The 26,499-nt window shown below is 44.5% G+C and overlaps 1 protein-coding gene across 9 annotated transcripts in view; it reads left to right on the top strand.

The window, feature by feature from the left end:
* Window positions 1-26,499, top strand: part of TPK1 (thiamin pyrophosphokinase 1) — an 844,123-nt gene that overhangs the window by 484,126 nt on the left and 333,498 nt on the right. The window contains exon 8 of one of the 9 annotated variants that reach the window (XM_073678184.1): window positions 20,541-20,638. The exons of the other annotated variants lie outside the window; for them this stretch is intronic. Coding sequence (XP_073534285.1) covers window positions 20,541-20,638 — 98 coding nt within the window. The remainder of the gene's footprint in view (window positions 1-20,540; window positions 20,639-26,499) is intronic. 9 annotated transcript variants of the gene reach the window in all.

Below are 26,499 nucleotides of genomic sequence, written 5' to 3' on the forward strand. Positions count from 1 at the left end.
GTTTCCCCGAAAAGGCCTGACTAACAAAAAATGTATATAAAAAAAATACTCGCCTTGTACTTCTAAATGCATGGATCTGTTCTGTGCAGACTCGGACTATGTGCAGCAGGCGCTATCAAGTGATGGCATAGTAACTCCTCTCAGATGACCGATCCCTGTTCCACCACTGAATTTGCCACACTCAGTATCAGTTACAGCATCGCCCCAACAGCCTTCCATATAAAGTATGATGGCCTCCACAGTTGTCACACAGTATGAGGCCCCTACCACCATGCACTACAATGGCCCCCTAAACCCCACCCACATGTAGTATGATTGCACCTAAAGCATCCCACAAATAGGATGATGGCCCTCCAAAGACCACCACACACAGACTGATGGGCCCAAAGACCCACAAACACAGTATTATAGAAACAATATGCACGTCTTTGCACTAAAGGAAAAAAAAGCACTCCAAGAGCACTAACATGCCCCCAGTCCACTTCCAGACTGGTTTGTATATCGTTTCTATACTAATTTCTCATGATTGGCATATTAGATCTCTGCAAGAAATGTATAATTTATATTTGTGGACAATAAACACCTACACATCCATACTAGTACATGCAAATGGAAAAAAGTGCAAACAGGTTCCCTTTAAGAAATTATTAGAAAAGGCCATGAACTTGGAATTTGTTTAGTAATTCTATGGTACTCCTGAGATATATTCCGCTTATTAGTACTGAATCTGGTACATTGGGCATCTAAGTTATCTCTGAGGGATCAGACATGTAATTTTTGTTCCAAATTGAAGCCTGATACCAACTTATAAGATCTCAGCTCGCCCTACTCTGTTTATCATGTACTATATACTCTATCAATATAAATAGCTTTGGGTTTGCATACCTACGTTCTCATTTTCTGGTACCCTGCTTCTCAGGAGTGGGAAAACATTAGCTTCTGTACACTGAGCATAAATTATATTTTATCTCTGATTTTTATGGCAGTTTGTAATACACGGTAATAGGATTTATGACCAAGAAATGAGAAGATGTCCAGGAGGTAATGAGGCTTGTCTTTTACATTATACTGAACTGAATTTAGCTCTCCCCGCGTCAGGTTCTAATACAGAGATGTAGGAGTTGACTTTACTACAGTTGTACTTAAACTATCAGCTTTTATAAATTTTGGCATAGGAATGACAGCAACTTCATTTTCTTTAAAAGCCTGGGGTGTTATTAGGAAAATTATGAATTGTAAAGTGCAGCTGTAGTGTATTAAAATGAAAGTAATGTGGCATGGAACATTATTAAGTTTCCGAACCCCAATTTTTATCTTTTTTGTTAGAAAGGAGTCATGTAGAAGCTGACATCGCATGAAGCCACAATTGTCCTTTTAATGCATAATTTAAGACGGATGTCAATTCGAGATATTGCGTGCAATGTGGGAGAGGTTTTGTCCGTGAATTTTTTTTTTTAGAAATGCATGTACAAGACAGATTAACATCTCCTGTTCATGTATTTATTAATGATATGTAAAAGCTAAGCTAAAATTATAATTCATAGATAACCACCTAGATCACTCTACATTTTGTGTATATCATCTATCGATGCTGCCTATATAGAAATGTGGCAGGACAAACTCTTATGATGCATTGCCATGGATTTCAAATTGTGGTCTTGTGTTGTCTGACATCATTCTAATGGTTTCTGATTTTAGACATTATCACCTATCCACCACCCCACTCATTCCGAGAATGGGACTCCATGCATTCTCTTTGGGACTGCCAAGTACAACTCATTGCTTTTTCTGGCAGATCCATAGAGAAAGAAAAGAGCAGTGATTCACATTTTTGGCCTCCATACCACTCAAACCGGCATTTCAGAGCCCCTTTCTCTGGATCGGTGGTTGTCCTAGCAGTCAGACCTCTGCCGATCAGGAATTTATCACCTATCTTAAGCATATGGAAATAACTCTTTAAGAGCTCGGAACCTATAAGCTATCAGATCCAAACACTCAATAAGTTGTACAAAGAAATGTAAAGGGGTTTTCCATTTAATTACATTTGTCGCTTATCCACACGATAATGATCCATTTACACAAAGTTATCGGAGGCACTAAAAGACTGACGATCAGCTGCTTGTTTGTTGATTGGTGGTTATTTAGTAGCCTGTTTTCCCAAGCAGACCAATCTGCAGATGCACACTGAAACTTCTGTAATGGACTGTTCAGATCGCATAGTCTGCCGTTGTTCTCAGCAGCACAAGTCCTGTTTACATAGAACAGTGCACTGCTGAGAATATTGTTCTTTTTTTGCAGCACAAAAGAGCATTTTGCTCCTTCGTTAGGTGATAAGCAGCCTGAAATGCTCATTTACAATAATCTTGCAGTGTAAATGGACCTTTAGCGATAAATGTATAATTTATGGGAGCCCAACCGCAGTGACACCCAAAGATCAAGAGGACAGGAGTCCTCAATTTCCCAGTGTGAATAGAGCATTAGTGTGCAATCACGATCTCTTCACCATTGGACAGTGAATGGAGTCATCTGACGCTCAGCAATCATACTTGTATCACTTACGATATTCAATGAGAAAGTCCGTTTGAAGGCAAACTTTTTTTATATTCATTCATTAACTTAAATCCATTAATAGCGCCCTAGACTGCTTAGACTGTTTCCTATTTCATCTATTTCTTGTTCCAATCCTTACATAATATATAATAGTTTGAAAATTAGAGGTCAGGAGCTTTGAAACTTTTGTTATGCCTCTTCTTTAAGCCTCGCTGTTTGTCTGCTGGATGTGCGTGCTATTGCAGCTCAGTCCTTATCAGCTCAATGTCGCTAAGGTGCAATACTAGAAACAACCCTTGGCCAGGGTTCGAGTTGTTCTTTTGCGAGAAAGAAGTTATGTTTCTGTAATCTTGGACAGCCCATTTAAAAAAATTTGCACATATTCCTCTAGACTTGGCATTCACTGTGAACTTAACTGTTAAAGGGAATCTGTCAGTAAGATCAATCCACCCAAATCGCATATGTGGGTATGCAGGTCTTTGAAATGTAAATCCATTAACTTCTTTATATCTTTGATCTGATCCCGAGCAATTATTGTTTTGATTCATTTGCAAATTAGATGTTAAGTGCTCTTGGCGTTTAAGAGCACTTCCCAAGCCACTTCCTCCACACCCAGCACCAGCATCTTTAACTTGATTGATAGCTCTCTATTTGACATTAAGCATCAGGTAAGGAAATCAGACCATGAGCTATCAATTAAGTTAAAGAAGCTGGTGCCAGGTGGGAAACAACCTGGGAAGGCGGAGGGTCAGGAAGTGCTTGGGCACGCCCAAAGCACTTAACACCTCATTTGCATATGAATGAAAACACCAATTTCTCTGGAATGCAGCAAGAAATAGAAAATATAAAGGTAGATTTGCATTTAAACATAGCATGACTTTACCATCAAATACTATGTCAATTAAAAAGTGAGAGGCGTAGGCTTACACTGAAATTGCATACTGTAATGCCGGCTTTACACCAGAGAAGGTGTTTTTAACCCTTGCTTGGTACATGGTATAATGTTTTTTTTCAAGATTAGGCTTTTATTACAGCACATAGACCCAACTGTTGAAAGATGAAACAAAGGATATGAATGTAGCTTAATTCTGAAAGGAACATACCAGAATTTGGCATCAACACATTTAGAAAATAATGCTTCTTCTTGTGTATTATATAGACAACTGTTCAGCAAAGCTTTAAATTACTTTGTGTAAGCTGATGGAAATTTGCATGAAGATTCAGACATCTGATGGACTTTGAGAAAGCTTTACATCTTCACTGACAGGATCTCTCCCTCTTATTCTGTCATATTCTATGACACGAGGCAAAGGCAGGCACAGCTAATGTAGCTTCATGTATAATTCCCCACTGTTCAGCAGTTACATTCATTACTGAATGTTATGGTGGGTGCCATTTTAATAAGAGCCTCTCTATTTCCTACCGACACATTAGCCCATGAATGAGAATTTGTAAAATGCCATAATAAAGAAAGGTAATGCTGGGCTCTCTGGGACCGAAGCTGCCGCATGTATGAAATATTTCATTTCAAAGTCTTTTGTTCGTAAAAATGCACTTCGCTATAGAAATCACATTGTTCTGTGTGTCATAACAACAGTAGATGCGCTTATTTCAATAATTCAATCAAGTCTGTGTATTTTGTGTTTTTCATACATTTTTGAAAAAGCTTCAAGATAAGCCATTTTAGAAAACGCCACTTTTAACCTGTTATTTTCTGCTGTCGATTTTGTTTTTGGAATTTCAACAAAAATTGACTTTAGACAGGCATTGGCTACACAGCAGAAGTAGGTTGGGTCTGATTTCAGCCACTTTTTGTAGAGCAACATCCCTACTTCACTTGTAGAGCCATTGCTATAGTTTAGAAAAATGCATTAAACTCTGTATGTCTCTAGGATGTAGCACAGTCACAATACAAAAGTCACAATACTGAAAGTCTCCGCACACAAATTGCATGTGTTACTGATAATGTAACTCCCTGTTTTTTTAGCCGTTACGCACAGCTTGAATCCCCATCCACTCTGGTGGACCCAGCTAATCCTGCAGTGGTGACATCCCACCCATCATTCATGCAGCCGCTCTATCCTCAATATTACGGAAGCAACTTCTTAATCTTATACCACTGCCCTACTCTATTGCAATATTCTTAAGTGTTTAATTCTTCTTGGGGGTTATCAAGGCTTCACTGCTTCTATGCTGCCAACGTTAAAATGAGTAGTAAAATAATTTATTTATATTTTTTTTACAATCTTAGTTCCCAAAAAGTTTAGATGCTCTGTAAAATGTACAAAAAACTAGAATGCAATGATCTGGAAATCTCTTTATTCTAGAGATGAGTGGATCTTTTAACATTTCAATTCGGTGAAGTTTCACCAAAAATTTGTTTAGATTCAAAATTTAAAAGCCACAAATGCAAATTACAGCTCTGTCATGCAAAGAAGAAGCCATATGTCTACACAAGGCAGAAAGGCAGCTGTCGTCTTTTGGCCAAAGCTCATTTAAAATGGACTGAGACAAAATGGAAAACTGTTTTGTGGTTAAATGAATCATAAATTGTTTATGGGAACTACTGACACCGTGTCCTGCAAAATCAAGAGGAGAGGGACCATCCAGCTTGTTATCAGTGCACAGTTCAAAAGCCTGAATCTCTGGTGGTATTGGGTTGCATTAGTGCCTATGGCATTGGGCAGCTTACACATCTTGAAAGGCATTATCAATGCTGAGCATTATATAGAGGTTTTAGGGCAACATTTGCTTCAGTTCAGACAAGGCTAGGCAAGGTATTTTGGTGACCAAGGCAGATATGTACAAATGGTGCCCCCGTATATGACAACCAAATCATTTGACTTAAAGGCCCATTTAGATGAGTCGATAATTGACACACAGGAGTTGATGGCAGCACTTTGCATCATGTAAATAATGTGCTGCAGCTCATATGATGCATGGTGACTGGATAATCTTATTAACGATTCTATCAGTTCTTGTTGGCTGGTATAAACAGGTGAATAAGCGACCACTGACTGATTAGTCTTATCGGTCTGTGTGCTCTCCATATGCAATACACGTAGCAGACAGACAGGATAGCACACTGCCCAATGCAGGTCAATGTTTTTATACACAGACCATTGGTCGCAGCATGCACTATTCTGATCCATATTATGGATCAGAGTTGCCCAGAGTCGATGGATGTGCAAAAGAGAGATCACAAATTAGATATTATCCTTATATCATGCATTTTTCATGGATCATTACAATTATCGTAAGAAACTGCATTTAGACTTTTATTCATTAAATAATAATTTTAATTATATAATGCCAACATACTCCGCAGCACTGTACGATTAAGGATGACCTGTACAGACCATAAAGAGCGGCCGTATCACAGCTTCCAGCTTGTTGTGGAATGGCATCCTAGGCGGGCATCTACCGTGCCTATCCCTCATTCTGGCCCTGCATTCAGACAACCTCTATCTCAGGAAGGCTTTGCATATTTCAGCAAGACGATGACAGATCCAGCAAAGAAGACCCAGGACTGTTGAGTAGCTGGAATCCTACATCAGACAATAATGGGACAATATTCCTCTCTCAAAACTCCAGCAATTGGTCTCTTCATTTCCCAGACGTCTACAGACTGTTAAAAGAAAAGGAGAGGCTACACAATGGTAGACACGGCCCTGTCCCAACTTTTGAGATATGTTGCTGCCATCAATTTCTAAATGAGTTAAATTTTTCCTTTAAATGGAAAAATGTCTAACTTTCACCTTCTGATCTGCGTTCTATGTTCTGTTGTGAATAAAATATGGTAATGAGATTTCCAAATCATTGCTTTCTTGTTTTCTTTACAATTTGCACAGCGTCCCAAACTTTTTTAATGAAGCACTCCTCCTCCCATTAATAGCGATCACAGCATTTAGAAAGCTAGGCGAGGGAGTGAGCACACTCGTAATGTCATCGCCGGTTGCCAATCGTTGTCATGGCAATCCAAGGTCAAATGATGACCTCCGGGTCTGCCAGCTATGGTGGCCTGTTGGACCGTGCCATTAGCATGGTCTAAAAGGCATTATGTCAGTGTAACTCTAACAGGTATAATTCATTGCTTGAATATGTTCATTGCAATGCATTATACCAGTGGTCAGAGCAATAAAAGTTAAACTCTCACTCATAGAGGGACTAAGTAAAAAAAAAAAAAAATCACAAAAAAAAATATTATACCAATAAATACGTATATTTATATAAAAACAAAAATAAACCAAAAAAAGTGTACTTATTTGATATCGCCGCCTCCAAGACGACCTTCTCTATAAAACTGTCACACTAGTTAACTCCTTCAAATGAACATGGCAAAAAACTATAGTTTCTCATCATACATGCCAAAAAAAAGTGTAATAAAACGCGATCAAAAAGACGAATGTAAATAAAAATGGTACCGCTGAAAAAGTAAAATTGTCCCGCTAAAAACAAGCCAACATGCAGCTCCATCATTGGAGAAATAAAAAAAGCTATAGCAGCATCTCTGGCACACCTCCCCTCCTGTGTCTCTGAGCTTCACAGTGAGCAATTAGCTTCTCACTGCTCTCCCAGCACTGCTCCCACTCAGGTTCAAGCTGCTCTGCCCAATTACAGCCCTTCAAAGCTCTCCTCTTCCTCCTACGGTGCCCTCTCCATCAATGATAAGAAACTATGTTACCGCTAGGTGAGGGGGCAGAGCCAAAATAGATTTTTCATTTTTCAGTGGGTGGCTCAGTGGTTAGCACTTTAACCGCTGGGGTCCTGGGTTCAAATCCCACCAAGGACAACATCTGAAAGGAGTTTGTATGTTCTCCCCTGTTTGTGTGGATTTCCTCCGGGTTCTCTGGTTTCCTCCCACACTCCAAAGACATATGTGACGCCTCTACTCAGAAAGCCCGTGTTTTACCCTGGGTGTTGAGGGACTCGGTGTCGGGCCCTGTGTTGAAGAGTTGGGATGCAGCCGTGGCCCGGGCCCGACCCGTGCTCAGGACCGTCACATTAGAAAGAGATGGTGTGGGCTTGTCCGGGTTGAGTGGCTGATAAACGACTACGCCACCTGTGCCGGTACCCCTCTTGCAGCCGGAATCCCTCTGAATAGATCAGGTAGGCGAGGACAGGTGGCATGCTCCGCTCCGTCTGCATCCTCCCCGGGACCCATTTGCTAGGGAGCCACACTCTAAAGCTCCCGGGCCTTCTTGATCCTGGTCCTCGGCCGGGTTGAGACATTCCTTGTCTGTAACCTACCCCTCGTCCCATGGCCAGGGTACGAGGGCTGTGTCCCTTGCCGGTGCAGGCCCACACAGGATCTGCGCTCCCGGAGGGAAGTCACATTACACACAGTATTTTGACAGCACAGTGACAGCCGACAGACTAGCAAAGGCTAGACCAGCACTTAGCCAAAAGGACCAAAAGACCAAGATCAAAGATGGCATTCTATTAAATATGAAATTTGAAGTGTAACCAACTAGTTGTTCCTCCACCCACACCCACTAACTGGTTCCTACCACTTTGTGTTCCCCAGTCTCCCTGTAACCAGGGGAGCAGCACCTAGTGCATACTAGCTCCCTCTGGTGGAAATGTGGTGTTGGATGCAAGAGGCTAGGTCACAACCATCACACTGGCCTTACCTCAGAGGAGAAACACCACACTCCATTGGAGAAGTGCAGCATTCCTGTGGCGGTCGAACCCTCAGGGGCGCCACATTCCCCCCTGGTAAAACACAGCACGTCCACGGGCTGCAAAGGAAGTAACACCCAGGAAATTTTCTTTTTATATTAACAAAACTATCATCCCTTTATGGGAGGCACATTTCTTAAACGTTGCATAACAAGGTATAAAAGTGTAAAAGTACAAAATTATAAAAGTATAAAGCATAAATTAGGACAAGAGACTTTTGACAATGGCAGCAGACTGGTTAAAAGTGGCGACGGTCAGTTCAGTAGCAAGAGGGACCTGCCCTAAACCCTCTACGTGGGCCCTGGGGTGGCTGCAGGGCATGAAGATCTGGAGATGGACCTCCACACGAGCCACTCCAGACAGGTTTTGCTTCTGAGGTCTGAGGTAGAAGAAGCACGGTTTTGCATAAAACCAATTGGAAGCACCTAAATAGATGCATAACTATATACAAACACAGTCCGCCGCCTGCCATAGTCCGCAGGGACCAAAGTCTCTGTAAACAGGGGGAAAACATAAAATAGCAGCATTCACCTTAAAACTTTAACAACAGCAGCAGCCGGGGGCAGCTTTAGACATCGGGCTCTCTTCTTGGAAAAGGCTCATTCCTCCCGACGGAGGCTAGCCGGTCACCTGAGGCTGAGGGCGGGGTGGCGTCGCTCCCAGACACTTTGTGGACATCCAGGGCGTACCACCCATGCTCCCCCTGGTGGCGAGAGAAAGTCCGTGTCGCCCGGGAGGAGGTTCCGACCGGGGTGTCCCTTCTTGAGGCGCGGCTCGACGTCCCTCCGGCTGACGAACACATCGTCCTGGAACAGGGGACACCGGATGAACCCCCACCCCGCCTCATGATGAAATCGGACAACTTGGCCTTCGTACCAGGGACTGGGACGGGTGGCCTCCTCCTGACGCGCCCGAGTCTTTGCAGCTTTGGTCCTGACCTCGAGGCGCTCGCAGCGCTGCTCCCGCCGACGCTGCTCCCTTGCGAGCTGGAATATATGGTCGCTGCACCACTGGCTCCTCCTTCGCGCTTCAGACCGGGTCTCCCGAGGGAAGCCCATTAGGTCGCCCCCCTGGTTTTCCCAGGCCCGCTCCTCAGCCTCGGGCCAGGTTACTGCTGGTGCGGGTAGTGGGGTAAGGACGGGTTGCTGCGAGTCCTCTGTAGACGCGGACCAGTCCGGGTTGGAGCCGGTAGTTTCCTCCGCAGCTTCAGGCGCCTCCGTATCAGGGTTTGGGCGGCATCGCAGGTCCCCACCGATGGCTGCCGATTGCAGCTCTGGAGCCAACGCTTGCTCCCAGGTGACCGCGTGGGGAACTAAGTACTCCGACATGAGGTCCAGAATAGTCACAGTTGGCTCTGCAGCCGGGGCAGGGGTTGCACACTCACCCGACGCGAGGTCACCCTCGACCTCTGTCACCGAGTCGACTTGTCCTGGGACCTCAACTCCTTGGCGGCGGTCCCGGATACGCAGCAGCATCTCCTCCCGCCACGCAGCCGTTGCCGCCTCCAGGGCCTCTTTCTGCCTTCTTAGGAGTTCTGGAGCTTCTTGATGGAGAAATGCAATATCTCCCTGGGTCAACACGCTGCCGCCTTGCTGTCTGGCGGGTGAAGGGCCTGAACCGGGTTCAGTAGATGCATGGTCTTGTTCCCCAGAGGCATCCATGTCTGCCTCCGTTGACTGCCAAGCACCGACTGCCATGGCCGCACCTTGTTGCTTTGCTTCTTCCTCCTCTTTCGGGGCGGGTCCTGGGCGGAATGCTGACAGGCCCGCCTTCGTTCAGCCAATCCAGTTTGACGGGAATTACCCCGCGGACAGTCTCTGATGGAAGGGGCAGTCCACATTTTTGGCGCCAAGCGGGAGCCCAGCCCACGATGGGAGGCGTTCAAAGACAGTCTTTTCACAGCATTATGGCGCCTGTTCTTCTTGGGCGGGTGCCATTTTAAGTGTAAAACAACAGTTCAAGGTGTAAGGCACACAGTACCCGAAAGCAATGGGCACTCTTCTCCGTTGCTGCGGGCACGATATCCTGCCGACTACGCCAGGTTGTGACGCCTCTACTCAGAAAGCCCGTGTTTTACCCTGGGTGTTGGGGGACTCGGTGTCGGGCCCTGTGTTGAAGAGTTGGGATGCAGCCGTGGCCCAGGCCCGACTCGTGCTCAGGGCCGTCACATTAGAAAGAGATGGTGTGGGCTTGTCCGGGTTGAGTGGCTGATAAACGACTACGCCACCTGTGGTGTCTGGTGAAGGGCCACCAGCGCCGCTAGCAGTCCGCTGAGGCCCGGTGTCGTGGCGGCTAAAGTTATTACTGCTCCCCACAGGCGGAGCAAGGCCTCAGGGCAGACAAACAGGATGAAGGGGGGTAGCAATAGCGCGGGGAGTACGGGCACCGCGTCGCGTGATATGGCGCGTAATGAACAGTCTGGAGGCCATAGGGGTGAACTTCCAAGGCTTTACTCACTCAGAGATATTAGCGGGAAGGCGACTCCCTGCTCCTCGCTGAGTCCTGCGGCCACCAGGGACGGGGGTCCGACTACCTCCGAGGAAGTTCAGTGTTCGGTAGCGACCCTACACCAGAGTGTTCCTGCACTACAGACTTCACCCTTTCCCGTCTGTGCGTGTGTGGATAGGCCGGGTCTCCCTCTGAGCTCCTCTCAGGTGTAGGGCTCGGGTGGCAATTCCTCTCCATCCGACGCCCGGCGGGATCCTCAGGGCCTAACCGGGCTTTCCCGTCCTGGACATAGAGTACGAGGTCGGGTGTCGGGGGCCGGTACCCCTCTTGCAGCCGGAATCCCTCTGAATAGATCAGGTAGGAGAGGACAGGTGGCATGCTCCGCTTCGTCTGCATCCTCCCCGGGACCCATTTGCTAGGGAGCCACACTCTAAAGCTCCCGGGCCTTCTTGATCCTGGTCCTCGGCCGGGTTGAGACATTCCTTGTCTGCAACCTACCTCTCGTCCCATGGCCAGGGTACGAGGGCTGTGTCCCATGCCGGTGCAGGCCCACACAGGATCTGCGCTCCCGGAGGGAAGTCACATTACACACAGTATTTTGACAGCACAGTGACAGCCGACAGACTAGCAAAGGCTAGACCAGCACTTAGCCAAAAGGACCAAAAGACCAAGATCAAAGATGGCATTCTATTAAATATGAAATTTGAAGTGTAACCAACTAGTTGTTCCTCCACCCACACTCACTAACTGGTTCCTACCACTTTGTGTTCCCCAGTCTCCCTGTAACCAGGGGAGCAGCACCTAGTGCATACTAGCTCCCTCTGGTGGAAATGTGGTGGTGGATGCAAAAAGGCTAGGTCACAACCATCGCACTGGCCTTACCTCAGAGGAGGAACACCACACTCCATTGGAGAAGTGCAGCATTCCTGTGGCGGTCGAACCCTTAGGGGCGCCACACATACTGATAAGGATTTAGATTGGTAAGCCCCAATGGGGACCGTGATGATGATGTCTGTAAAATGCTATGGAAATTAATAGCACTATTTCAATGGATAAAATGTTTTAATTCTGTAAAAAAATTAGAATTGTTCCAGCCTCCAGTGGTGAATGAAATAAATTTAATTTGCTTCATCATCCAGCCCTACCTGACAGGTCCTCTTTTAGGATGCATCAAGTTTCCTTTGCACTGTCTTTCCATAGTAATGGTACAGGTGTCTTTCTGCATAGTTAAATCTGTCATTTTAATCAATATTTCTTAGCGGATTTCTTAGAACTGCAGTCTAATAGGTATAACCATTTCATTTGGTTGAAGAAAACACACATTTAGTGCGGTGACGTTGAATTCATTTAGAGAAAATGCTCTCAGTGGAGCTGTTAATGGGATAGGTACGCCGACAGCCCGACACTCATTGCTCTTGACCTTCATAAAACCTTGCTGATGTGAGTTGGAAATGGGGAGGCAAGATAAGAGCCTAAGGTGTTTTCTGAGTGATTCCTGCTCATAGACATGTGAAATATCAAATTCAATTTTAAAGACTATAAAAATTATGTGAACAATGACCTTTTTTCTTGTTCATGTGTGATAAAAACAGTTTTTTGTAATGTCATCAACACACAGTCTGCACTGTAGGCAAAAACTATTCAATTGAAGTGAACGCACATTACCAATAATGCTGCTCATTGTAAGTAGCAAAAATCCGTAAATAGAACTCAAAGGCAAACTTTGTAGTGTTCCATTAAAGAGAGTTTTGTAAGGGTGATGTGGGGGTGGATATCGTGCAAATGGGGTTTTCTTTCATTTTTTTTTTCTCCAAAGACTCAATTAGATGGATTGCATAAGAGTAATAAATGTGTTTATTAAAGGTCACTACAAGGAAAACAATAAAATTGTAGTAAATGTGTGTTGTAGTATGGTCTTTTATTTACACTGAAATCCCTGTTTAAAAGTTAATGTAATTATACAAAATCTGTCACCAGGTTTTGTTATGTGATCTGACAGCAGCATGATGTATGGACAGAGACCCTGATTCCAGAGATGTATCACTTAGTTTACTGAGTGCTGTTATGATAGAAGCACAATTTTTATGTTGCAGATCTAGCAGAGTTCAGAATGTTGAGCCCCTTGTAACACCACCCACACAACTGATTAGCAGCTTTTTGAGTACATTGTTAAATTACAGAAAGCTGCTAATCAGTAATGGAAGTATGGCTGGACTAGGAGGCACAAGACCAGTTGTCCTGTAGTGATAATCTGCTGAAAAAAACACTGTTTTGCATTGAAGCAGGAAAACACAGCCTAGTAAGTGACACATCACTGGAATCGGGGTTTCTTCCCCTACATCATGCTGCTCTTGATTACATATCAAAACCTATTGACAGATTTCTTTTATCTATATATTTAGTTAACAAAAGGAATGCATCAAGAAGTACTTGCTTTATTCCCCTGTGGTGATTTTCTATATGGGTCTCTTGGAATCCCATCTGCAATTTAAACTCACATGACTGGATTCTACATTTTGCCAATATGTGTATATAGATACACCCCCTGGGACCTATCAGACCGCTAATATGGGCATACAGGTGATAGAAATGTAAATCTATACTTACCTGTATGGCCCATATTAGCGGTCTTGTGGCTGTGAAATTGCTTTTATAAAATCCTTTTTCCTAGGCTTAGCGTCTGGGGGGTGCCAAGAAATGCCCACCTATATGCTTAATTTAAATATTCCCATTTCTATCACCCGTATGCCCATATTAGCGGTCTGATAGGTCCCAGGGGGTGACAGATTCCCTTTAATGGACCTTTAGGCTATGTTCCCACAATGAGCTTTTGGTGAGTTTTTGATGTTGCAGATTTTTTGCAGCATTTCTACATCTATTGGGTAAATTAGGTTATTTGCATTTGAGTAGTATTTTTTTACATTTTTATTGCGTTTTTGATTCTTTGTCTCTGCTACTTCCTTTGCTACTTGGCTTTGACAAAACTTTATTGACAGTCGTGTGGATTACAAGCGTTTATTTTTACCAGCGGATTTTCTGCGTCTAATACAATTCTGTGAGGAAAATCCACACATAAAACTCAGTGTATTCACAATAGAAATTGACATGTTTTGTATTTCAAACATTCTCCGCAGATCAGTTTACACTGCGTAAAAAAAAAAAAAGCACAAAGGGTATGAGATTTTCTATGAATCCCATCCATTTTGATGCAACTGTAAGGCTATGTTCACACATGTTGAGTTTTTCAGCTTCACAAATCTGCAGCAAAACATAATCTCTGGCAGGAAATCAGCTGCTTTTTTTGATGATATTTTTCAACGTTTTTTTCACTGTCCTTCTGTCTCTCTTTATGCTTGCACATAAAGTTCTGTGAAAAAAAAAGAACCCTATTCTATTTTGCCATCAAAAACACTGATGCAAATTTTTTAATGCGTTTTTTCAGCTTTTTTTTTTCACCACCCATTACTTCCTATGGGTGAAAAAATACTGAAAAAACGCTGAAAGAAGTGACGTGCTCTATTTTCCAAAAACCCCCACCAGGGTACAAAATACGCACCAACAAAAAACCCATGATGTGTAAACAGAGAAATCTGGTTTCTCATAGACTTTGCTGGTACTGCAAAATGCAGCTGAAAATTTGCATATAAATCTGCTGCAAAAAAGCTGAAAAACCCCAACATGTGTGAACATACCCTAAGACATAGCAAAAAAAATGCAGCATGAAAAACTCACTACAAACTCATCATGGGAAGTTAGTTTTACAAGGAAATCAAGCAGAATCGGGCTCAACACTTTGGGGAGCTGATCTATTCTTTGTATACTGATATAGATATGGGGACAGGACTCCACTGATGAAGCTGCTACATGTTACTGCACCTATCCTAGTAAAATGGGATGTTCCTTTCCTTTTAAAAATGAAATACAATTTTTTTATTTTTTTTCTCACTGTGAGTACTACAAGGGTATATTCACACACTGCTGAAATCTAAATGAGGTTTGCAGAAATTCATGCACAGGCTATACAAGTAACTTCATTCAGATGAATGGAACTGGTTTTCAGTTACAAATTTTATATATTATTATGTAGAGATGAGTTGGAGTCAAGTTTCCTGAAATTCGTAGTCTCACGCAAATTCAAACACTTTGATATTTGATTTGCGGTTTGCAATAAAAAAAATGTCTGGCACCACTTCCCACGTGGCTAAAGGATCAGAGAGTGGACCAATATCTTTTTGTGTGAACATGCTGGCTTTATCACAGATCAGCAATTCCCAGTGGAGCACAGTTAGTACTGCAGTCATTTTCCATCGGCAGAGTCACTGGGTAAGTCTCTCGCTCTCTCCTGTAGAGTGTAAGCTCCTATGGTCAGCGGCTTTCTCGATCTCCTGTAGGGTGTAAGCTCCTATGGTCAGCAGGGTTCTCTCTCTCCCTAGAGTGTAAGCTCCTATGGTCAGCAGCGTTCTCTCTCTCCTGTAGAGTGTAAGCTCCTATGGTCAGCGGCGTTCTCTATCTCCTATAGGGTGTAAGCTCCTATGGTCAGCAGGGTTCTCTCTCTCCCTAGAGTGTAAGCTCCTATGGTCAGCGGCGTTCTCTATCTCCTGTAGGGTGTAAGCTCCTATGGTCAGCAGGGTTCTCTCTCTCCCTAGAGTGTAAGCTCCTATGGTCAGCGGCGTTCTCTCTCTCCTGTAGAGTGTAAGCTCCTATGGTCAGCGGCGTTCTCTATCTCCTGTAGGGTGTAAGCTCCTATGGTCAGCAGGGTTCTCTCTCTCCCTAGAGTGTAAGCTCCTATAGTCAGCGGGGTTCTCTTTCCCTCTCCCTTCCCCCAAGTATATTTTCTGAGCAATTTCAAGCTTACGAGTATTGAAATTCGCTCAAGTTTATTCACCACAATTCAAATTTTGGGGGAAAATTTGGCCAAGTAGGTAAATTTGACTTTCACAAGATTCGCTCATCTGTAGTATTTATGGATCACATTTAGCTAAATACTCATAACCTAAAACTACTCATTCAAATTAAAATAAAGTAGGGTGCACCCAACAACAATCTAATGTGCTGGATCTGTTGTAAAGGAGAATATGGCAGGATGGACTAAAATATTTGTTAACCAGGAAATAGCTTTCACCAGTCTGGTGTGTATGGCTAGAGTATGAGCCAGCTTATGAACTTTTGTCCTTGCTTTAAATATTAAAATTACAGCGTGTTTCAAATTACTGCAGCTCCTAAAAGAGACTTGTCACCCCACCGGTCGTCTCTACTACGTGATAGACTTGCTGCACTACTTTCTGTGTGTCGGTAGTTTGTGTGGTGCTTGCATTTTATTTTTCCTTTGTTAACAAAGAACAGATACGATCTGGAGAGAAGAGTGTTTTAATTGTGAAAACTTATTGGAAAACTGAGTCCTTAAAGAGGTGCAAAAGTGAGTTTCTAAAGAAGCTTGGAGGTTGAAATCCGCTGTCCATACCGTGTATTGTCATTGGTGAATAAGCTGAACGTACAGGAACATTACTAGATAGGCATGATGGTGATGTCTGAAAATATCTGAGGGAACAATCCACGATGTAAAACAGCGACTTCTGGCATCTCCACGTAAATCATTGCACAGGCCTTCCCAGGAGACAGGCGTATTCCACAAGTCAACGAGCGGCTAAGAAAGGTCATGTTCACCTGTACAGAGTCACTGTTGTTCAAGAATTGAAAAGGCCCGATCAAGAGAAAAGAATTATGTTTTTTATTTCTTTTGGGGCAGTTTGAACGGTCGGGTGTACAGTAACAAGCCACGAACATTACAGACACTCCCAAGAAAACATACAGGGAGAAATTCAGACTATGACCCCAGACTTCCTGTGGAACACATTCAACAATATGGAACGGCGCGTGCAAGCATTCTGTTCTTGGATGGGAACGATGGACATTTTCAACACCTGCTTTAAAACATCAATTTCTCAAGAACCAATGTATATACCATCCAAATTTCAGTAACATAGATTCTGTTTTAGAAGTTAAAGCTATTTTTCCTGGTAAAGTAGCGAGTGAACCACGCTGTAGTTTTTAATTTGCGTGCATTCTCCTTACTGTGCAGTGGAATATGTTGGCGCTACATAAATAATTGAAAATAAATATTTGTCATGGAAACAAATGTAGCCAGTTTGAGAGTGATTGAAACCTTATACTGAACAGCGTTTTTTAATGGGACAAAAGATCAGTACATATTAAACAGAGGGAGAAACAAACACACAAATACATCGCTTCGTGAACCAAATATTGATTTGAGCTAATAGAAGTAAACAGTCTGTAAGACAATGCTATTTTGCCACTAGCTGCAAGTAATAAATCACAATGTGAAAACTTGACACTGTACTTGTTCTCAAGCAATAGCTGTGCTGAAGCCAAATACATAAGAAAGAATATTAATAAATACAGTTTTGGGTATTTTGAATGGGAAGTGCTATTACCACAAGTCTTTCTTTCTATGTTAACATATATAGGCATAAATAACTATAGCAGCTAGTAAAAATACACAGCAAAAAGACACAGATAATTTAAAAAGCAGCAGAAAAAGGCAGCTGTATTTACCGACTCATGTCACAAAACGAATGCTGTAACAGGGAGGGCTTCTGCATACTGTAAAAACACTAACAACCTACCAATTCATGCAGTGGCTGATTGCTTATTAGGCTATGTGCACACATTCAGTATTTCTGCATATCTTGGCAGGAAAAATGCTGCAGAAAAAATGTGCGTTTTGACGCTTTTTTTATGCATTTTTAATGTGTTTTTTGATGCATTTTTTACATCAATGAATGCTTTTTGGAGCTAAATAGAGAATTTTGAAAAAAGAAACGTGAGACATCGCTTTAAAACTTGGATTACCGTCAGACCTGGGGTGAGTATATTGGTTAATTTAAAAGATTAAAGAATGTGTCTGTTGTATTTCAAATAAAGTGTTTTACTCTGTGTGTGTGTGTTTATTTAACTCTTCACTTTAGTTTAATTAGGTGTAGTAATGAAAGGGTCTGATTGACACCTTGTCATCACTAAACAAAAGGGCTAGGTGTCCGCTAATCCCATACACCCAATCTCATTAGCATTTCCATTCATGTAATTTCTGGGACAGCTGAGAGCTGCTATTTTTAGCCTAGGAAGGTGCCATTAGGCAAACATGTTCCCTGGCTATTAATAACAGCTCATAGATGTTTCGTTAGCTGCAGCGTCCCCTTGATCAGCAACCAGCAATGCTTTAGACGCAGCAAATTTTTGCTGCGTCCAAAACGCTGTGCTCTAATGCCGCACTTTTGTTGTCAATACATACAGATCCACAGCATATAATGACATTTCAATCTGTCAAAATCTGCAGCAGAGACTGGTTTCTCCGCTACAGAAATTGACATGCTGCGGGTGAGTTTGGGTACGTGGCCACGATCAGGAGCCGCTGCAGGTTTGAAGCTGCGTATTTATGCAGCATCAAACCCGCAGCATCAAGGTGTTAAAGTAAAGTGGATGGGATTTCTAGAATGCGTTCATCTGAGGCTGCGGATCACCCGTGGGCACTGACATGCGGTCTGTCTTTCAGGACCGCAGCATGTCAAATTCTCTTGCAGAGTCACTAGTCTCCGCAACAGACGTTTGACCAATAGAATATATTGAATGCGGTAAATCTGCGTGGTTCAGTGAATACATGTGGATTTACCTGAATTCAATAGAAAGCAGCGTTTTGGACGCAGCAAAAAATATGGTGCATCCAAAGTGCTACTACATCGTGGGCACATATATGAAAAAAAAATGGCATGGGCTCCCGCGTCATTTTCATAACCAGCAGAAGGAAAGCTGACCACTGGGAGCTGATATTAGTAGCCGGGGATGGGGCCATTAGCAAAAAATGTTCTGACTATTCATAACAGCCCACAGCTGCTTGCTTAGCCTTTACTGGCTAGATTACAGGGGAACACCAGAAAATTTTTTACGTAGGGTCCCCCTATAAATTCTAACCAGAAAAGGCTAAACAGACAGCTGTGGGCTGATATTAATAGCCAGGGAAGGGGCCATGGAAACTAGCCCCCTCCGCAGCTAATTTCAGCTCTCAGCAAATGTGGCGCTTAGCCTCGGCTCTTCCCACTGCCGTGTAGCGGTGGCGAGTGGGGTAATAGGGTTGGGGTTCATGTCAGCCTTGTATTGGTGGCTGACATGAAGCCCAGGTTAGTAATGGAGAGGCATCTATAAGACGCCCCCATTACTAACCCCGTAGTAAAGGAGTTTGACATTTTTTTCAATTAAGACAAGGCCAGAATAAAGTGTTTTATTGAAATAAAATTGCACACGGTTTTAATATTTTTTTTATTGTTCTCCTAATCCCCGAATCCCTCGTCTCCAGTAAAAAAACAAAAATAAATAACAACCATAGCCCTCACCTGTTCACTGTCATGACGTAATCAGAGTGTCCCACGGCGATCCGGGTCACCTCTAACAGCAGCCACATCAATCACTTACGTGACTGCTGTAGAAGACAGCACTGTGCACTGACAGGAGTGTAATCACTGTACTAATGGGAAGGGAAAAGAAGAAAAGGTGTGAATAAAATAAACTTTTATTGAAATTGTTATAAAAAATTGTTAAAATTAATTACTATACACATGCATCTACAGATGCATATAAGGTCATAGTCTAACATGGTATTTGACAGTGACCCAATGTTCCTGATTGCACTGTGGTACAAGAGCTATTTTCTAAAGAAATGCCTAACCCAGTCCCTTCTGATTAATAGGTTCAGGCTATGTATTCTCCTCATAAATAATTTCTGAATGAGACAAATGATACAGGTTATTACCTAATTTAATACTAATACACATCAGAGGTGTTATTATATGTGTACACCTCAATTGTTTTAGTACCAGCCAACACTTTATTACCCAAGGTTGGATAGCCACAGACTTAAACCATAAGTAACGTGTATATCATAGGCTCAAATCCCTACTAAATTGGGAGATTGATGTGTTGGCTAAACAGAGTGCTCTATTCTCTGATCGCACCTGAGCTAGAGCGCAGATCATATTCCAGCATAAGCCATCATTGCGGTATACAGTATGTCCTCTAGTACATTAGACATAACAATACAGGTGGTCAAGTCAGAGTAACAATAGTGGGAGAGAGATATGGTCCGTATGATAGCGGGTCATATTATTCCTAAGTCTCCGCCGCTGCTCCTATCACATGTGGTCAGCTTGAGCAGCGGCATGCAGATGCCAGCATAGCTGACCGCTGCAGGCATGATCTCTTACACCCGGCGGCTGTCCTCATACACTATACGCGCATTTGGCCAGTATACCGGCTTTTTGTAAATGTTATGCCAGTGGAAACAGAGTTAGCAATTTTCCCTGTAACTGAATGAGACTAAAAGTGTGACAACACATATAATGAAACTGCAGTAGAGTTAACATGCCGTCCATATAGTGTATGAGGACAGCCGCCGGGTGTAGGAGATCGTGCCATGCAGCTGTCAGCTGTGCTGGCGTCTACATGCGTCTGGGCAAGCTGACCGCATGTGATAGGAGCAGCGGCGGAGACGTGGGAATAATATGGCCCGCTATCATACGGACCATATCTCTCTCCCACTATTGTTACTCTAACGTGACCACCTGTATCTTTATGTCCAATGTACTAGCGGACATATACCGCAATGATGGCATATGCTGGAATATGATCTGCGCTCCAGCTCAGGTGTGATCAGAGCAGAGCGCTCGGTTTAGCTAACACGTCAATCCCCCAGTGATGACCTGTCCTTTGGATATGATATCCATATCAAAGTCTTGTTATAGTTATTTTATCTATTACCCTTCATTTTCATATCTTGTATCTTTTACTTGTAGCGTGGCATGGAGGCAGTAGCCATGGGCGAGGTACTAGTCTTTCACATCCAAGCATGCTACATGAAAATGGGGGTCCTGGCTATTCGTGGCAGCTCTAGGTATGCTGTAATTTAAATATATTTTTTTCCTTTTGGTTCAGCAAGGGTTAATCTTAGTCTCTTGCTGGCCGCCTTTTGAGGACTGTCAGTTGATTGTGGTTGGTGCCACTCCCACCTCCCTTTAAATAGCCACATGATACATCAGCTGATTGCTGGCTATAGTTCATTCTATGCTGACCTCTTTGAAGCAGCCTGTCTCTGGAGAAGGTGTGGTGTTCATTGCAGTGCTGAAGTTTCCTGTAAGGAAAGCAAAGTGTATTTTGTGTTATCTTCCCATTGTTTGTCTTACCTTCCTCATGTTGTCCTATTGTAGTGGTGACACTAGTGTCTCCCTGGCCTGCTCACTAGCTAGGTTAAGTCCAGGGCCAGCAAGGGCTTATGCTCGTGATTGCGCACGGGGGTGAAGGACCCTTCTAGGGACAATCGGGAAGCTTAGGGACAGACACAGGTTGGTGTTAGGAGGTGTCCCTTCCCTCATTCCCTACCGCTAGGGCCCTCTTTCCCATTACAATCTTCCCTTTGCATCCATGTTGTGCCGTCTGGCCGGACATCTCCTTGTTGGTCCATGACAACCAACTGTCAGACCTTAGGTCTTAAAATATTGAACGCTGGGCCTTATTTTACCCACCATCAGGAAGTTGTCTTCCGTCTTCCCACATAACCCCTTCCCATTTTGGGCTAGTTCCAACTATTACAGTTGTGCTGAAAAGTTTACATACCCTGGCAGAATTTTTCCTTTCTTGGTCTTGTTTCAGAGAATGTGAATGATAACAAAAAAACTTTTTCTCCACTCATGGTTATTGGTTGGGTGAAGCCATTTATTGTCAATCTACTGTGTTTTCTGTTTTTAAATCTTAATGGCTACAAAAAAACATCCAAATGATCCTGATGAAAAGTTCACATACCCAAGTTTTTAATACCGTGTATTGCCCCCTCTAACCATCAATGACAGCTTGAAATGTTTTGTGGTAGTTGTGGATGAGGTTCTTTAATTTCTCCGATGGTAAAGCTGCCCATTCTTCAAGGCAAAAAGCATCTAGTTCCTGTATATTCCTGGGTTGTCTAGCATGAACTGCGCGCTGGAGATCTCCCCAAAGTGGCTCAATGATATTGAGGTCAGGAGACTGAGATGGCCACTCCAGAACCTTCATTTTGTTCTGCTGTAGCCAATGACAGGTCGACTTGGCCTTGTGTTTTGGAGCTTTGTCATGTTGGAATGTCCAAGTAGGTTCCATGCGCAGTTTCCGGGCTGATGAGTGCATATTTGCCTCCGGTATTTGCTGATAATGTGCTGCATTCATCTTTCCTTCAACTTTTACCAAGTTTCCTGTGCCTTTGTAGCTCACACATCCCCAAAACATCAGCGATCCACCTCCGTGTTTTACTGTAGGAATGGTGTCCCTTTAATCATAGACCTTGTTGACCTCTCTCCTAATGTAATGTTTATGGTTGTGGCCAAAAAGTTCAATTTTGGTCTCACTCCAAATTACCTTTTTCCAGAAGTTTTGATGCTTGTCTCTGTGCTGTTTGGCGTATTGTTGGCGAGATACGTTGTGGCATTTGCGCAGTAATGACTTTCTTCTGGCGACTCACCTATGCAGCCCATTTTTCTTCAAGTGCCTCCTTATTGTGCATCTTGAAACAGCCACACCGCTAGTTTTCTGAGTCCTGATGTTACGGATCCGGGTGGTGGAACCTCTGTGCTGCGGTGCAAGGAGGGACCAGAGGGGCGTAACTAGGTGTCAACTCGGACGGACCAGGGTCGCACGGCGGCTCAATCGACTCCGTGAACCAGGGAAGGACCGAGCAGAGGGACCAGGTGCTACTCTGGACCAGTCTTTGTATGAGAGCGGGTGACTCCCACGGAGTCCCGCTCAGAAGGCAGGGACTGACTGGTAGAGCAGATGAGCACGGCAGGCAGGCTGACGGGTGATCCGGGTAGACTGACTGGCAGACACCACGGGTAACTGGCAGGAGCCTGAAGGTAGGCTGGCTGGTAGGCACGGCAGGTAACTGGTACGTTCTCCGGATAGGCTGGCAAACCTGGCCCATAGACAGACTGGCGGGTTTGGACCATAGGCAGACCGACGCGCTGGAGATTGTACTTGGCTGGCAGACTGGACTGGCAGTCAGGCTGGCGGACTGGACTGGCAGTCAGGCTGGCGGACTGGACTGGCAGTCAGGCTGGCGGACTGGACTGGCAGTCAGGCTGGCGGCGGGACCTGAGGGCAGAAGCAGAGTTAGAACACAGAGCTACAACCTTGCACGGGCACCTCCATTTTGAAAGAGGTGCCTTTTATATGAGAAGTCCCCCGGTCATTGGCCGGGGACTCCTTAGGACGGCGCGCGCCCTAAGCACAGTGCTTGGGAAGCTGCGCGCGCCAGCAGCAGCAGGAGGGCCGGAAGACACCAGGCCAGGAGCGCGGCAGTAAGGGGGACGGCGTCTCTGCCTGTCAGGGGGCAAAGACGCCGATGCTACAGTACCCCCCCCTTATGCCCCCTCTTTTTTTATGCCTGAAATTTTTTTAAGAAGAAGAAGCGGGGTGTGGATGTTCTCCCTGGGTTCCCAAGTTCTCTCCTCTGGGCCAAACCCCTTCCAATCCACCAGAAAAAAAGATTTTTCCTCTTACCCTCTTGGTGGCCAGAATGTTCTCTACCTCATAGACGTCCTCAGCGGAGACCAGAGCTGGGGAGGTACCTGGATCATTGGAAAAAGAATTAAGAACAACTGGTTTGAGGAGAGATACGTGGAAGGAGTTGGGAATATGTAAGGTGGCCAGAAGTTTTAACTTGTAGGCCACTGGATTGATTTGCTTGAGGACTTCAAATGGACCGATGAACCGTGGACCCAACTTATAGGAGGGTATTTTGAGATGAACATGTTTGGAGGAGAGACAAACCTTGTCTCCTGGACGGAATTGAGGCGGATCCAGACGTCTCTTATCAGCATGTCTCTTCATCCGCTCGGAGGATTGAAGAAGTGCAGATCTAGTGTCCTCCCGAATGGTGGAAAATTCGCTGACCAGAGACTCCGCGGCAGGATTGTCCACTGAAGCGGAGACGGGAAACGGAATCCGGGGGTGTTGACCGTAGACCACAAAGAACGGGGACTTGGAAGAAGATTCGCTCTCATGGTTATTATAGGAGAACTCGGACCATGGTAGGAGCTCTACCCAATCGGTCTGGTGAGCGTTCATGAAGTGCCGGAGGAAGCTGGTAAGGATCTGGTTGATACGTTCCACTTGGCCATTGGACTGAGGATGATGAGCAGAGGAGAAATCCAGGGTGACATCCAACAACTTACACGTAGCTCTCCAGAAGCGCGAAGTGAACTGGACCCCTTGATCAGACACAATGTGGAGGGGTAGGCAGTGGAGACGAAAGATGTGATGGATGAAGTCTTTAGCCAGCACAGATACAGACGGGAGACCAGGCAGAGGGATGAAGTGGGCCATTTTAGAAAAGCGGTCAGCTACCACCCAAATGACAGTACAACCGGCAGAAACAGGGAGATCAGTAATAAAGTCCATAGCAATGTGTTGCCACGGGGCAGCAGGTATGGGAAGAGGCAGGAGACGGTCGGCTGGAAGATGTCTGGGAACCTTGTTGCGGGCACAGGATGAACAGGCCGTGACTAAGTCTACAACATCCTTGCACAGGGAAGGCCACCAGTAATGCCGGGTAATGAGCAGGAAGGTCTTCCTCTGGCCAGCATGGCCGGCTAGTTTAGATGAATGACCCCAGTGAAGAACCTTCTTACGATCCGGAACCGCTACAAACGTCTTGCCGGGTGGGAGACGAGACAGGTCCAAGGGAGCCACATTAATCACTTTGGAGGGATCGATGACATGCATAGGCTCCTCCTCTTGATCGGAAGACAGGAAGGATCAGAACAAAGCGTCGGCTTTAACGCAGCAGGGCGGTAATGTAGGGTTAAAATTGAAACTGGCGAAGAACAAAGACCACCGGGCCTGACGCGGATTGAGTCTTTGGGCATTTTGTAGATAAGCCAGGTTTTTGTGGTCAGTGTAGATGACCAGCGGGTGCAGAGCCCCCTCTAGCAGGTAACGCCACTCCTCCAACGCCAATTTGATGGCTAGCAGTTCTCGGTCTCCTATGGAGTAGTTGCGGTCGGACGAGGAGAAGAGCTTGGAGATGAAGCCGCAGGTTACCATTCTCCCGGACGGAGATTTCTGGGTGAGCACCACTCCGAAAGAGGAAGCATCAACCTCCAGAAAGAACTGTTTGGTGCAATCCAGACTGTGCATTACCGGGGCAGAAGAGAAGGCTTGTTTTAAGGAGAGGAAGGCCTCCTCCTCTTCGGACGTCCATTCCTTAGGATTAGCTCCCTTACGGGTGAGCGCAGAGATGGGTGCAGTCTGGGAAGAGAAATGCGGGATGAAGAGGCGGTAATAGTTAGTGAAGCCCAGGAATCGCTGAAACGCCTTCAACCCCTCCGGTCGGGCCACTTTAAGACGGCAGAGACCTTCTCTGGGTCCATCCGTAGACCAGTCTTAGAGATAATATAGCCCAGGAACGGAAGAGAGGTCTGCTCGAAGAGGCATTTCTCAAATTTTGCGTATAGGTGATTCTGCCTGAGCCTAAGCAGGACCTGGCGAACATCCCTCCGGTGTGTGGGTAGATCTGGAGAGAAGACCAAGATGTCGTCCAGGTACACCACCATGCATGAATATAAGCGGTCAAGGAAGATGTCGTTAACTAGTTCTTGGAAGACTGCTTTCGTTGGTCTAACTGACCGTGGTTTGGTTTTTACAGAGCCCCTGATTTTGCATTTAATTACAGTTTGAACGCTGCTGACTGGCATTATCAATTCCTAGGATATCTATCTTTTTGTAACCCTTTCCTGTGTTATACACTTCAACTACCTTTTCCCATAGATCCGTTGACCATTCTTTTGCTTTCCCCATGACTCATAATCCAGAAACATCAGTGACTGAATGAAAGATGCAAGAGTCTGTCTCGATCTCAGATACTCACTCAGCTTTTATGCACACACACTGACTACAAGCAAACAGGTCACAGGTGAGGATGTTACCTTTAGTATCCATTTAAACCCATTTGTGTCAAATTATGTGCATGTTATCAGGCCAAAATCACCAGGGTATGTGAACTTTTGATCAGGGTCATTTGGATGTTTTTGGTTGTCATTAAGATTTAAAAAGAGAAAACGCAGTAGTTTGACAATAATGGCTTCACCCAACCAATAACCATGAGTGGAGAAAAAGTTTTTTTTATCATTCATATTCTCTGAAACAAGGCCAAGAAAGGAAACATTCTGCCGGGGTATGTAAATTTTTGAGCACAACTCTGTGTGTATGTATGTGTATGTAGATATATACACTGCTCAAAAAAATAAAGGGAACACTTAAACAACACAATGTAACTCCAAATCAATAACACTTCTGTGAAATCTACCTGTCCAGTTATGAAGCAACACTGATTGTGAATCAATTTCTCCTACTCTTGTGCAAATGGAACAGACAACTGGTAGAAATGATAGGCAATTAGCAAGATACCCCCTATAAAGGATTGGTTCTGCAGGTGGTGACCACAGACCATTTCTCTGTTCTCATCCTTTTTGGCTGTTGTTTTGGTCACTGTTTCATTTTGCCATTGCTCTCACCCCTAGAGGTACAGTAGGATGAGGCAGTGTCTACAGTACAATCCACAGAAGTTGCTCAGGTAGTGCAGTTCATCCAGGATGGCACATCAGTGCGAGCTGTGGCAAGAAGGGTAGCTGTGTCTGTCAGCACAGTGTCCAGAGCATGGAGCAGATACCAGGAGATGTGGAGGGAGCCATAGGGGGGCAACAACCCAGCAGCAGGACCGTTACCTCCTCC

This window comes from Phyllobates terribilis, unplaced genomic scaffold (genome assembly GCF_046119375.1).
Source record: "Phyllobates terribilis strain yellow unplaced genomic scaffold, ASM4611937v1 Scaffold_4__5_contigs__length_816908805, whole genome shotgun sequence".
Taxonomy (NCBI): domain Eukaryota; kingdom Metazoa; phylum Chordata; class Amphibia; order Anura; family Dendrobatidae; genus Phyllobates; species Phyllobates terribilis.